The 14,413-nt window shown below is 55.5% G+C and overlaps 1 protein-coding gene across 1 annotated transcript in view; it reads left to right on the top strand.

The window, feature by feature from the left end:
* The window catches only part of CCDC88C (coiled-coil domain containing 88C), a 102,279-nt gene that overhangs the window by 39,662 nt on the left and 48,204 nt on the right, over window positions 1-14,413 (top strand). Inside the window, exons 4-9 of the mRNA XM_014543682.1 lie at window positions 7,388-7,446; window positions 8,230-8,313; window positions 10,712-10,852; window positions 11,273-11,457; window positions 12,194-12,275; window positions 12,609-12,767. Of these exons, the coding sequence (XP_014399168.1) occupies window positions 7,388-7,446; window positions 8,230-8,313; window positions 10,712-10,852; window positions 11,273-11,457; window positions 12,194-12,275; window positions 12,609-12,767 (710 nt within the window). The remainder of the gene's footprint in view (window positions 1-7,387; window positions 7,447-8,229; window positions 8,314-10,711; window positions 10,853-11,272; window positions 11,458-12,193; window positions 12,276-12,608; window positions 12,768-14,413) is intronic.

Genomic DNA, 14,413 nt, shown 5'->3' with positions numbered 1-14,413 from the left:
ATGCACCACAGTGGAGTTCGGTGCCAGGGGCGGGACAGATCCCAGCAGAGCTCCTGGTCCGCCCCTCCGCCGTCACACACAGTGACAGTGAATGCCTGAGCCGTCAAGCATTGCCCCCTTCCTCTGTCTGAAAGAGCGAGATGTCGCAACGCATACGCTTATAAGGTTTTCCGGTGTGTCTCCCGCATCCCCCTCACCCACCGGACAGGAGGATGCTGTTTACTTCTGCCCGGGGGTTGGAGGGCAGCCCCGTGAACGTGAACAACCCTTTGTACACTTTAGATCAGCGGTCACCAGCCTTTCGGACCTCACGGACCACCAGTGGGCCACAAATCACCGGTTGGTGACCACTGATTTAAACTGCTTTTAAGGTCTCTGCTCAGTGTCTGCCCCTCTTGGCCCCGAATTCTCACTCTCCTTTCCTGTTTTGAACCTCGGGTCGGCTCTCTGGATTTCCTCTCGGACGGTGCGTGGTCCAGCTTTCTCAATGGGATGTCCGTCCCCGGGGAAGCGTCTGTCCGCACCTCGTAACTGTAGACCCCACTTCTTGGAGCCCAGCTGGGGGTCCGGGAGGACCCTGCAGTGAATACCACTGGGACCTTTGAGAATGGCCTGGGGTCCCACTAATTGCTCTTTGTGGTCTGGCCCTCCATCTTCCTGTCCTCCCTCTTATGGTGGTTACAGGAGGGCCTTCAAGGGACAAAACACCTTGAGGAGTCAGAGCCTCTGAGTCCACAGAGGCGGCGAATGGCCTTCCTTCACAGCTCGGTGCAGGAAACCAGAGGGCCAATTCCTGACCCTCCCAATAGACCGAGGCGTTTGTGCCTTCCTCTGAGCAGGCTGCCTGACCAGCGGTTCATCCTCCAGCTTTCGTTGTCTGATGCCCACCTTGCTGGTCCCGGGGTCCCAGAGATGAATTGGCTGTCTCTGCTCCAGAGCCCCGAGCCCATGTGGGGGCAGGGAGGGGGGAAAGCGTCCAGAACCAGGTCTGTTCCAGGGTGAGAGCGAGGTGAGCATGCTGTACACAGAGTGCAGAGCAGGTCATGAGTTCTGCCTGGGCAGGGCAGGAAGACTTCCTGGAGGAGGGGCCGTGTGACAAGCAGAGAGCAGAGGGAAGGAGTCCAGGCGGGAGGAGCTCAGGAGTGGAGATGTGCGGGGAGTCCCATGGGGAGCTGCAGGCTCAGGGCACAGGGAGGGAGGCAGTCTTCTGCGCCGGCGGAGTTTAGGTTTCAGAGGCTGGAGGGGAACGGAACTCCTGACGCTGCTCGGAATTTAATGTTTAACCCTCTCAGTGTTTACTTGCTCTCCTGTCAAGAGTGTCCTTGAAGTGCTTTCCGGGTCCCATGGAAACCTCCCCTCACAGCGCACACCGCACAGCTCTGCTTTCTGGTGACCGGCTGGGAACCCAGAGGCCCGAGTGCCCAATGGTTTGCTCCCCGGCCCTGTGGCAACCGAGGAAGGCGGCTCAGAATCTGATTGGTTAGGAGCAGTCTTTTTGCCGCTGAGAGTGTGCCTTTAAAAAGCCATAGGGCTGTCTTCCTTCCCCCACCGTGGGCCTGGGGTTCTGCCCTCCCCGGTGCCCTGCTGGCCCCGTGACCTGCTGGGTCCAGCGTCTCCCGTGGGGGCAAACGAGCATTATGTCCTTTTTCCCGGCCTTACCCTTTTTACTTCTCCCTAACTCTCTCATCTCAACTCTCTAAGTGATTGGTTAGGAGCAGTCTTTTTGCCGCTGAGAGTGTTCCTTTAAAAAGCCATAGGGCTATCTTCCTTCCCCCGCCGTGGGCCTGGGGTTCTGCCCTCCCCGGTGTCCTGCTGGCCCCGTGACCTGCTGGGTCCAGCGTCTCCCGTGGGGGCAAATGAGCATTATGTCCTTTTTCCCGGCCTTACCCTTTTCACTTCTCCCTAACTCTCTCATCTCAACTCTCTAACATATATTTTTTTATTTTTGCATTTGCAAAAATCTAAGTTCCTTTGAATGAGGAAGAAAAAGTAAGCGAGACGAATCCTCAGGCATTCGATCCTATTACTGTTTCCTGTCTCGTCCTGGAGGGAGCAGGTTCAGAAAAGCCCCGAAACGCTGTTCCCAGTGCCGGGGCGTGCGGCCGCTCCTTAGCTCCTGCGCTGCTGTTCAGTCCGCCCAGAAGGCAGGACTGCTGGCGCTGGAGCCGAGAGCCAGCGCTCCGCTCTTCGAGGAACGTGAAAAGCTTGCTTAACCCCAAGGCCAGGCGAGCGTGGCAACTCGGCCAAACGCCGGCCTTGTGAACGGCCCCTGGGACCTGCCTGGATACCAGACGTTGTTTAGTCAACTTCTCAGCGGTGCCCGGACACAGAGCGAATGCTCCCTGGCTGCGGCCGCTCGCCATGGCTTCCGGCAGGACTGTCCTCTGTGGCCGGCCGAGGAGGGACCAGATGCTATTTGTCAAAGGTCTCTGTGTTCCCGGCAATGTTTGGGCTTTGAGTTTTCTGCGTGGGGGTTGGGAGGGACCCTTTCTCAGATCGTCCGCCACCACCTCGCCTACAGCCGGTACAGCCCCTGGGTCACGGTCTGCACTCTGGTGGTTGAGTCTCCTTTGCTGACCTTCAGCTGTTTGGTGCTAGGAGGCGGATTCGCTCTCGGCCTCTGCGGCAGGGCAGGCCGGTGGGTAGGGAGTCATTCTTGGTGGTGACCTGTCTGAGGGCCGAGGTGGTTGTTTCAGATTGTTCTACGGGATGTGGGAGAGCAGCCTTCCGTCCTCCGGCAGAGGCTGGCCGTTGCCCACGCACAGTGGTGCTGGGGGCGGGGTGGCAACGTTGGTGTGGGTGATGGACAGACGCTGGGATAAGGAGGCCGCCAGCCTGGGTCCACTCAGGGGGCCCAGGCACCATTGCCCACGTGACTCGGTGCCGGCCAAAGTCTGCGTTTGGTAAACGTTTGTTGAATGACGAATTAAACAAACGGGAGTGCCTGCTTATGTTAATGCCGGTGGGGGGCCACCTGTGTGGCATTCTTGGTGGAAGAACTCTAGGTGAGGGTTTCCCAGGGTTGCTGTCCAGGCTGTGAGGTGGTGTGTACAGGTGCCTGCCTCATACCCCATGGACCAGGGTGGGCATGAAGGGTCCCCATGCGCCCACCCACGAGGACTTTGCTATCCACACTGTTCTCAGCAGTGCCCATGGCACTAACTCATGGTGGCCCCGACTGATGAGATCATAGACAGCTGTTCTCGTTGTAAGCAGGGCCCTCAGGAGGGCCCCCAGGGCTGTGCCCGTGGGGTGAGGCTTCGGATATCGGTACTCACTCAGGAGGCATACACACGGGGCCATGGCCATGTGCAGTGCAGTGCTCTCTTCAAATCAGTGAGGCAGCCCCGTAACCGTCCTTATGAGGGGATTGGTTTTCACATACGAGGCCAGGGAAAGCGTGGTGAGTGGTTGACTCTGGCACCTAAGTCAGAGGAAGGCAGGATGTAGGATTAGTAAGAAGATACATATATGCACTGACTTCTCACTTAACGTTGCCTGTAGGCTCTGTGACTTTAAGTGAAACTACGCATACAGAAACCAGGCTTACTCTAGGGGAATTGATATAATCAAGACTTAAGTTCCTACAGCATCTCACCATCGTTATAATGAAGTGGCGTTGAGTGAAATGACATTTGAGGACATACGTGCCATCCCTGTGCCCTTCCCCCGGGACTCGATGCTGACAGTTCACGTCAGGCCGTCAGTCGGCAGACGCTGGTGAGCTGCTGCACCGCGGCCCTGGGATCGGGAGCTGCGCGAGCTGGAGCCCCGCCCTGGAAGGAATGTGAAGGAGGGACAACAGTTTCGGGAGGAAGGGGGTAGGAGAGATTAGGGGAAAGCAGGTGGGGACAGACCTGGGGCCAGATCTCAGTGTATAACAGCCTGTTGGAACCCGTTCTTGCTTGTAAAAGGGAGTAAATCCAACAGTAGCATGTTCCATTTCAGTTGCAGCGATGGTCTGGGGGAGCGATGGACACGGAGGAGGGCAGAATTAGCCACTGGACTGGGTTAGCACTTCTGGGTGTGAGGCTTAAACCCCCAGCCTCACTGTGGACTTGCAGATCCTGGGCCTCTGGCTGTGGAGAGCTGAGTTAGCCAGGGGGAGGCGTGCCTGTGCCTGCATCTCTCCGACCCTCCCGGCGGCTGGCTCACTGTGCCCGCCGACCCCAGCCCCCAGCACGGCAGTGTGTGCTGCTTGGGGCAGGAAGAGCTCCCTCCCGGAAAGGGCTGTTACCTTTCTTTACCTAATCCCCACCTTCGGACCTAAGTGATCATGTACAGACCAGATTTATTTTCCGCACCCAGAGACCAGGAAGTGAGAACATGCAAATGGATGCATCTGAGAGAATCGAAGAGTAGAACCAAAAAGGGGGGGCACTAGGGATCGTGGACCTGGCCCCGAAGCTCGGTTTTGTTCCACGTGATTGGCAGTGGCCGAGAGTGCTGTGTTCAGAAGGACCCAGAGGCCTCAGGCCGGGCTCGGCAAGAAAGCGGTGTGATTGGCCATGTCTGCCATGGACTGGAGATGAGGAAGTCAGGGAATTGTCCAGCGCTGATCTGACCCAACCTGCACGTTTTAGAGCAGCTGTTCTCAACCTGTGGGTCGCGACCCCTTTGGCGGTCGAACGACCCTTTCACAGGGGTCGCCTAAGACCATCCTGCCTATCAGATATTTACATTACGATTCATAGCAGTAGCAACATTACAGTTATGAAGTAGCAATGAAAATAATTTTATGGTTGGGTCACAACATGAGGAACTGTATTTAAAGGGCCAGAAGGTTGAGAACCACTGCTTTACAGGTTGGTGTGGCTTAATTGACCGCCTTGCAGCACAGCACGTGTGCTAACAGGTGGTTTTCCTTCTGTGGGAGCTGAATGCTGCAGACATCTGTAGCCTATGTGCAGCTTAGATCAGCATAAGTGAATTCCATTTCTGCTAAGAAAGACGGGGTGAGTGTCTCTGTGTCAACACTCGGAAGCAGGTAGTAGAGGAAGTAAGGTTTTTCTTAGATTCAGCCGGTAGCTCAGGCAGTCGTGGGATTCCCCGAGTTGTGAGGTTGTGGGTAGATGATGTGGAGGGTGCCTGATGTTGCCTAACCTTCCCCCACCCGCTGTGACTCATTCAGCACCGAAATCCACGTTGCTTCCTACCCTGCCCCCCATTTCTCACTCTAAAAACCAACTCTAGTAAGCAAGCTTAACCACAGAGCACTTATTTATTTAACATACTTTATTGATTTTTTACAGAGAGGAAGGGAGAGGGATAGAGAGTTAGAAACATCAATGAGAGAGGAACATCGATCAGCTGCCTCCTGCACACCCCCCACTGGGGATGTGCCCGAAACCCAGGTACATGCCCTTGACCGGAATCGAACCTGGGACCCTTTAGACCGCAGGCCAATGCTCTATCCACTGAGCCAAACCTGTTAGGGCCACAGAGCATTTATAATTGGACAAACACCATGTTCTCTTACCTCTGGGCCTTTGCATGGGCTGTTCCTGTGCCTGGCACGCTCTCGCTCACCTACCTCCTAACCTCTCCTCCTCACTTTGGGTCTCAGCTCAGAGGCCATTTCCTTTAAGAAGCCTTGCCTGACTCTCACTGCAGACTCCTGTCCTCCTTCCAGGTTCCCTCGACATTTTTCAGATTTTGTTCATTGTTGATTTTCTTGGTCTGAGCGCAGAGGACTGTGTTGATTACGACAAAGCTCCCAGCGGCCAGAGCACATGGGTGCCTGGAAGGGAGCTGTGTGTAGGTTTGTTTCTTCTTTGACTGCTTAACTGTGTCACTGAGCCAATCTCATTGGCAGGGACCCAGGAGAGAGTCGTATGTATGTTTTGAAACTATTCAAAACCCACAATCTGGTAGATTGATGAAAATAGCAGTTCTTCTTATTCCTGAAATTCTGTGAGAAATTGGGTGTCAGCCTCCCATGAGAAATGAGGGAACTTGTGCTGCTCTCTCTTTCTCTCTTTTTTTATATGTTTCATAGGAATCCGTGTAGGGATGAAAATCACAGGATGCACTTGTGATCAGCACGTTTTTATTCACTCAGCCTAGTGAGAACAAGCACAGCGCTGCTCCCCCGGAATGAAGATTTTTCTAAAATTAACTCTCCACCTAGAAAATCTTTTTCCTTCCTCTGTTATAAAACTCAGCAAACAGGAAGTCCATATTTTTCTAATGGTGCGCTGGATCAGATTTAGGTTTGCCTTGATGCCTGCTGGGTGCGAATGAACGAATGAATGAATGAGCGAGTGAATGGCTCGTGGTTGTCACTGTGTGTAACTGCAGGGTGCCAAGGGAGCAGAACCCTTTGCTCTTTCACTGAGCAGCCTCAGACTGTAACTTTGAGCTCGTGTATGTGTGTGTGTGGTGTGCATGCAGGGTTTCTGTTCTCCTCCTTTTTTATGCTCTTGCTATCAGCAGTGAGCCTGTGCAATGCTTGTTCCCACTTTCAATGCTGTCTTCCTCTGCTGTGAACAGAATTCATAAAGATTCCCTGTATGAACTCTGCCTTCTGTGTCCACTCTTCTCTATTCTAAAAACACTGGCCACTAAGGTGTTGTTTAGCATCACTTAGACCAGTGGTTCTCAACCTTGGCTGCACATTAGAATCACCTGGGAATCTTTTTAAAATCCTGATTTCTGGGCCTCATCCTCCGGAAATTCTGTTTCTTTGTTATGGGCTGGGGCCCAGAAATCAGGATTTTAAAAAGATTCCCAGGTGATTGAGAACTACTGCCTTAGATTAAAGCACTGAGAAACGGAACCTCTGGGAGGGGATTGGTGGAGTGAGTTTGTGGCCTTTGTACGCAGTACAGGTATGAGACCATCACAAGTGACACGTACATGTTGTCGGGGTTTTCTTTGGAATGCTTCAGCCGAACATTGATACTGAATTACGGGGAGGAGAAGGGTGGGATAGATGTGCAGGATGTTGATAACTCGAAGCTGGGGGGTGAATCCGGGGGCTTGTCGATCTGAAACGTTACACGAGGAAAAGGGAGCGTTGTATGCAGCCTCATCTTCGAGCCGACGCAGTGTTTCCTGTGGAGACGCCTCTCTGCCATTGGGCTTTGCTTCCCACACACACTAAGAGATGCTGATGTTGAAGTTCGTGGAGCATCATGGGAAGGAAGATACTTACGATATATCTGAGTGGAAAAGGACCACAAATAGTTATGTACAGAATTCCCATTTGGCTTAAATAATATACAAGCCCATATGTAGAAAACAGATGGAGTGTGTACACCCAGGTCGAAATCACTGGGTAGAGAAACGATTTTTGTTTTTAGCTTTTCTGCAGCACACTGGTATGTCACTGGTGAGATACTGTGAACAGACGAGTCTAATTAAATCTGTTGCTCTTTTGATTTAGGGAAGAGTATGGAGGAAATTAAGAAGGTGCTGTTGCTGGTGCTGGGCTGTGCCGTCCAGGTATGGCGTGGGCAAGGGTGGAGGGGGCCTGGCCTTAGCCACCTTGTGTGTGGGTTTGTGGGGATGACTCCCCCTTAGTGAGTGAGGTCGGAGGGAAGCTGACACGTCCCAGCTTCTCGAGAGAAGGGAACACTCAGTAGGTGGCAGCCGATTCTATACCAGGACACCTTTGGCAAGAAGCAGGTGGAGATTCCTCAGCCCAGGGTGCCTTAGCAAATCGTCCCCAGTATAGGGACACCTAGAGCAGAGAGCAGCAGCCACACACAGCCTGGGGCCGCATCTGACCCGCCCGTCTCGGGAAATAAACGTTTGAGGGAACAGCCCCACTGGTTCCTTCCTGTACCGTCTCTGGCTGCTCGCACAGCAGCACAGCACCAGGCAGGGCTGAGACTAAGTGGCCAGCCGACTCTGAGATGTTTTCACCATCCAGCCCTTTGAAGACGTTTGTCGCCATCTGGCTGAAACCAGGGGTTCTTGATCTTTCCTGGTTTAAGAATCACTGGAGCTTGGTTAACGTGCAGATTGCTGTGTTTCATCCCCCCTGTCTTCAGCCGGATGGGGCTTTTTAAGAACAAGGACCCCAGGTGACTCTGATGTAGGTGATCGGAGCAACTTGTGATCTAGAGAAACCTCAGTCTAAGGAGCGGTGGGGAGGACAAATTCTTGGTTACAGAGGAGGGAGCCAGGGGCTGGTGGGCAGGTCGCTTGGAACCTTTCTGTGGCTGTGGTGGGCTCAGGTTGCCTCACTCGCAAAATGCTTCCATAACACGCGTTTCCCCGCAGTGCGAGAGGAAAGAGGAGTTTATCGACAGAATCAAACAGCTGGACATCGAGACCCAGGCCGGGATCGTGGCCCATATCCAGGAGGTAGGTGTGTGGCTGGCTTTGTGGGGCTCGGCTGTGGACCCCCCACTCCCGTGTCAGCCAGGAGGCAGGCTCTCTCCACCAAGGAAACGTTGAAAGACTACATCACCCATTAGCAATTTTACTGATTTTAGGTTTCAGATACCACAGAAATATTGAACCTGTTTGGAAAGGTAGTCATCAGCAAGCTAAAAGAAAATGGGGGTAAAAATTTGAAAAAAAAAATTTTAAAAATACCTCAATCAAGTCTTCTTTTGCCTCCTCTTCTTGCCTAATATGGACTCGGACTATTTTTAAGTGCTGTCAAGTGGTTTGGACTCAGAACTTGATTTACAGGCCCTGAAAATATATTCTGGCAAATGTTGCCCTGCCTCACACGGTTGATCATCAGGGAGAAAGGTTCTCCGTCTCTGTCAGTGACATGGCAGAGAAACGGGCGGCCACCCCTTGGGAAGGGAGAAACCACCAAGTCCTAGAAGGGCTGTCGCTGTCGACTCGGCCCCTGGGGTGGGGTCGGAGGGCTCTGCACCGAGGACAGTCCCTCCGCCATGGAGCTTGGCCGAGGTGGTCACATCCAAAGTGGTTTCCCTGGAAACCGGGCCTGTGGGGGCAGGCACCGACCTGGAAGTGTATTTCCCTGACATCCTCCCCGCCTCCCTCCAGAAGAAGCCTATACTGTTTTTTTTAATTATCTTAGAAGTGGTTCAGCCTTCAGTCTCATTGGACAGATGAGATGAAGGCATGAAAAAGACATGAGCAGTAGATAGGAGCAGCAGGTGTGTGACTGGCAGGGGCAGCTGCACACAGCTCCCCAGGCCGGTACTGGGGACAGGCCGGGCTGATGGGTCCCCAGCCCCCAGGCACCATGGGGTGATGGGCTCTGAGTCAGCGCTGGAGCCGGAGGTGGGAGCGGCTTGCAGTCGAGGGGAAATGAGCATCATCGTAAATGCACTTAGCCATTCGAGACGGTGAGTGGCCACCTGTTAGCCTGAGAACTGTTCTGCCTTTTAATTTTCCTTGTGTGTCCACGGGTTTTGAAAATGTGTGTGTCTGGAGACTAGGTCTTTGCCACTCGCCGCCTTCCCTGCTCAGCCAGTAGGATATTTACAATGAAAGGGGGGTGCGATTCAGCCAGTGGAGTCCCGAGTGATTACACATTCAGGGCTGGCTGTGGGGACTGGGCTTCCGAAAACACTCAGGGGCCCGGCCCCACAGGAGGCCCACGGAGGCAGCATGGGGGGGGGGGGGGGGGGGGGGGGGGGCAACATGAGCCTTTAATAAAGCTGCTCGTGTGACCGATGTGCCGCTGGGGCTGTGTCCCAGGATCCCCTTTCCAGACATAAGAGGCCTTTCCCAAGCATGGGGATGGAGCAGGCCTCGAGCCAGCCTGAGCCCCGGAACCGGGCCTTTAGGGTGCCCTCCTGATCCTCCGAGATCTGCCGAACCCGACTTTTCCCTTTGAGAGGTTTCATTTGAGAATCCGAAAGGCTCTGTTTTCTTGTGGGGTGTTTTTTTATTGTTGTTGTTAGTTTGTCTTTTAAGTTATTTTCTACCTCCATTTACTTCTCTGGAAAATGGAAGAACTTTTTTGGTGCACCTCACTGAGTAGATTCCCGTGTGTTTTCCCCTTTTGAGGCCCGAGTGCACTAATACTCATCTTCCCACACTGAGAAGACGGGGACCGGAAACAGACCTTCTGCCGCCTCTGGCTGGTCTGGGGGGTCAGGGTGAGAAGGGCAGGTGGGCAGTCGGTGGAGAGGCTGCCGGGCGAGGACCTGGCGGAAAGGGGACAGCCAGGTGGGCCTGCGAGGCCTGCGGGGATGAGATACAGGCTTACCTGGAAATTATTATGAAATATTTCCCCGAAAAATAACAAGATTGTTGCGTACCCAACATTCGGACATAAGCGTTTTATTATTTTGCCATCTTCGCGTTAGATTCTAAGGAGTAAGGCGCTATTCCTCTCCTCACCCGCCACTCCCACTCCCAAGGGCCTCCCTCCTTTGTGTGATAGATGGATGGTGCTTGACTGAAAACCTCTGAGGACAGTTTAGGGAGCGACTGCACTGTAGGGGGCGCTTGTGATATTACAAGGAGGCTCATAGATGATCGGGGCCCCCCCCCCCCCCCGTCCGCTCCAAACTAGTGGCAGCGCAGTGGTTTGTGTGCGTGAAGAACTCGGCGGCAGAGAGAGTGGCTGCACTTGCTAAGGAGCCCCCCGCCCGCCCGCCTGCCACGGAAACTTTGTGGCTGAGGGTTAATGTCAGTGAGATGGGTCAGCTGTGGCGGAGTCGCCTGGGCCCCCGAGGCTGGGCCTGGCGGGGGAGGAGGGTGCTCTCGGGGACCCCCGCAGCTGCTCCCTGCCCGGCCTCTGCAGCCCCGGACCCGTGTGTGCCCTCAGGTGACCCACAACCAGGAGAACGTGTTTGACCTGCAGTGGCTGGAGGTCCCGGACGTGGCCCTGGAGGAGCTGGAGGCCCTCTCTCGGAACATGGTCTTTCACCTCAGGAGGCTCATAGACGATCGAGACGAATGCAGGGAGGTGGGTTTGCGGCGGGTGGCCCAGCAACCCGGTGGGGCAGGTCAGGGAGGGGCATGGGCCCGGGGCCATGCTCCTCCTCCTGACTCTTCCTCTCAAGCCTCTCTTTCTCTCATGGTCCAGTTTCCATGGGGGCAGGACGTGGGCACTTTCCCTGCAGGGCACAGTCACCTCCCAGACACCTGTGTGAGGATCGACGTTGGGGTGGGGGCCCTGCTCCATTCACACGCCCCTTTCGGTCTCATTAAACATACCCTCGCTTTTTAAAAACGTACACCACCTTCCTCCTGCTTCCCTCCTGGTCTTGCATTATCGACTGACATCTCTTTTGCTTCCGTGTTCTGGTCCTTTTCACCAAGTTCAGGGCGGGCACTGTGCCAGGCACAGGAGCACGCCAGTGAGAGCCCTCTCTGCCCGCCGTAGCTGATCGTGGACCTGACTCAGGAGCGGGACTACCTCCAGGCGCAGCAGCCGCCCAGCCCCCTCAAGTCTTCCAGTGCCGAGTCCACACCCAGCCCGACCAGCAGCCTCTCCAGTGAGGACAAGCAGCACCTGGCCGTGGAGCTGGCGGACACCAAGGCCAGGCTGCGCCGCGTCCGGCAGGAGCTGTGAGTCCCCCGCTGACCCGTTCTCTCTGCTCTTGGTCCGTGTGTCACCAACACATTTCTAACGCCTGGTTCACTGCCATGCGATGCAGCAAACGGGGTAGCTCTGACTAGCGCCCCGGAGTGCAGGCTCTGCTCCGAGCTCGGGCCCTGTTTGACCGTGGCTAGTCCACTTTCTGCCCCGCCCCCCCCCTCCCCCGGGGCCTGCACAGGAGGGGTTCTGCTGGGCCTTTAGGGCTCCTGCCAGTCCAGACATTACAGACAGAGCAGCAGCCTGTGTTCACCCTCAGGCCCAGGGTGGGGGTTGAATGGCCACACACTGGTGTGTGTGTTCTTGGCTGGAGGGAGGATGTGTCTGCCCCGCGTGGCGAGCCTGTTCCCTCTTTCCTGCAGCTGTGATGTCACCTTGCCCAGCATCTCGGGAGCTGCCCACCTTCACCTGCCTGCCAGTGGGCCTCGCCGCCTGCCTGGCTGTGGAGGGCGCAGTGGCTCCTGGGGTCTCCTTCCCTGTCCCGCACCCTCAGAGGAAAGCTCGCTGTCTGGCGGGTGTAGTCTGAGAGCAGGCATTGAAAACTTAAAAATGACATTGGAGTCGGGAGCGATTCACAAGCCCCACATGAGACTCCCTCCTCACGCCCAGAAGCCAGGTCCCCTTTCCTTTCCCGCTATGGTCTCCCAGGGTGATGGGCTTTCCGGGTGCTTCCGAGGAAGCCCTCACCACGTCCTCCCATCACCCCAGGGAGGAGAAGACAGAGCAGCTGTCGGACACCAGGCATGAGGTGGATCAGCTGGTGCTGGAGCTGCAGAAAGTCAAGCAGGAGGTGAGTGGAAAGCCTGTTGTGTGCGGAGGGGGCGAGGGGCTAGGACGCCCAGTAACCATGGCCTGAGGTCCAGGAATGTAACCGCGGGACCTTCCAACAAAGGCCTGTTTCCTTCCCGCTCAAAGCAACGCTGCCTGAGAGCCAGTTGTCCTGAGAGTTGCTGTGGGGATGACATGTTTCAGTGGCGGCGTGTGGGGCCCCCGCAGGGGCCTGCACATGAAGCCACTCGGCCGCCAGGACCTGGCTTCTCCTGGGGCTGCAGGGACTTGGCCCCTTTCTCCCCAGCCCAGAAGGCGCCCTGAGCCAGGTCCCCTGCCTTTGCCCACCTCCCAGAACATCCAGCTGGCTGCCAGCGCCCGGTCTGCTCGCGCCTACCTCGACGAGCTGGACTCCCTGAGGGAGAAGGGGAGCCGCGTGGAGAGGCTGGAGATGGAGCTGATGCGCTTCAGGGAGAAGCTGAAGGACGCGGACTTCTACAAGGCCCGCATGGAGGTGAGCTTCTGTCCTGGAGGAGGGGGAGGAGCTGTGATGCCTCCCCAGCTGCCCTTGCACCAGGCCTGTCTGCACGACCCCTGGGCCTCCCTCTGTGAGTGGCAGGAATAGGGTTGGGAATATGGTTGAAGGGCCCTGATTCTTTTAGGATTTTTCCTTCTCTTACTTCATGCCGCAGTGATGACCTTTCTATTCACAATTCTTTTTTTATTATTATTATTAAGACTCTTGTAATTTCTGTGGCTAAATCTTGCCAGAACTGTTCCGTCATCTATAAAACAGAGATAGTTGCCCGGGCAGGGTGGGGGTGGGAGGCCGCTCTCAGCTTTGTCCTGGGAATGGTCCGCTGGCCCTGCTGGTGATGAGAGGCATCAGTCTGCAGCAGACAGGTTCCGGGACACGGCACACTCACTCACCGGAAGTGGCACAGGTGGGAGGGTCGCAGACAGTCATGTACAAGCTCCCCCAGACTGCTGCCTCCGAAGCCCTCCTGCACACCGGGACCGGACGCAGCCCCCACACCTCACCCTGGAACTGCCCCGTGGATGGGGGTGTGTTTCGGGGCCCGTGCAGGCTGCCTTACTCAGTCACACACTCACGGCAACCGAAGGCCTATGTGGCCCAAGCCCTGCGCCGGGAGCTTCCGGGCTTATGGAAGGTTTCGCACGGGAACTCCTTTTCTGTGTTCTCAGCTTCCATGCCTCTGGATGATACGGCAATGTTTTTCATAACGATTAATCATTTTGCTGTCCAATTAGTAATGCCTTAGGCCTGGTCGGTTTGGCTCAGTGGATAGAGCATCGGCCTGCGGACCAAAGGGTCCTGGGTTCGATTCGGTCAAGGGCACGTACCTCCGTTGCAGGCTCTGTGCAGGCTCCGTGCAGTTGCTTGCGTGCAGGAGGCAACCAATCGATGTGTTCCTCTCACATCGATGTTTCTCTCTGTCTTTCCCTCTCTCTTCCACTCTCCTTAAATAAAAAATCAATGGAAAAATACCCTCGGGTGAGGAATAGCAACAACAAAAACAAAAAAACAAAAGAAAATATTAGTCATGCCTTAAATTTTGCATTAGTTTAATGAGTTACAAGAGAAAGTGTGTGGTTCATGGAGCCCAGGCCAGGGTAGAGGGTGAGTCACACTGTTCTCGGGGCCCATGTGCCAGGGCCCAGGGAGCAGTGAGGACGGTGCTGCACTCACGTCCTTAGATCTCGGCGGCTCCACCAGCCGCGCAGGCCCCCGGTCAGCCCTGCTCGGCCAGCTTTCCTGTGTGCACCTCGAGCCCCCGAGGGGAGGGACAGGGTCTTCAGCGACTGCATGCCTGGGGCCTGGTGCACACAAGGCACTTGGTAGTCACCACACAAGTACAAACCCATCTCCCAGCAATGAAAACACTTGAAATCTGGGGAGAAGGACGGGGAGAAGTCACGAGGTTTTGTCTCCTTCCAAATGGTGACGCTTCGGGTGCGATGGGCAGCGGGTCAGAGAGCCGAGGACGGTTCCCCTCCACTGGGGGACCAGCCGTCAGGCCTGGCCTGTGACTTCCTGAACGTGGCCCCTCAGCTGTTCACTGGGCTGCATCTAGTCTCTAAATAGCCTCCGGTTCAGTTGGGGTCAGGCCCTTGGGGGGGGGGGGGGGGGGGGGGGGG

This window comes from Myotis brandtii, unplaced genomic scaffold, assembly GCF_000412655.1.
Source record: "Myotis brandtii unplaced genomic scaffold, ASM41265v1 scaffold332, whole genome shotgun sequence".
Lineage (NCBI taxonomy): Eukaryota > Metazoa > Chordata > Mammalia > Chiroptera > Vespertilionidae > Myotis > Myotis brandtii.
This window is presented reverse-complemented; position numbering and strand designations above follow the sequence as displayed.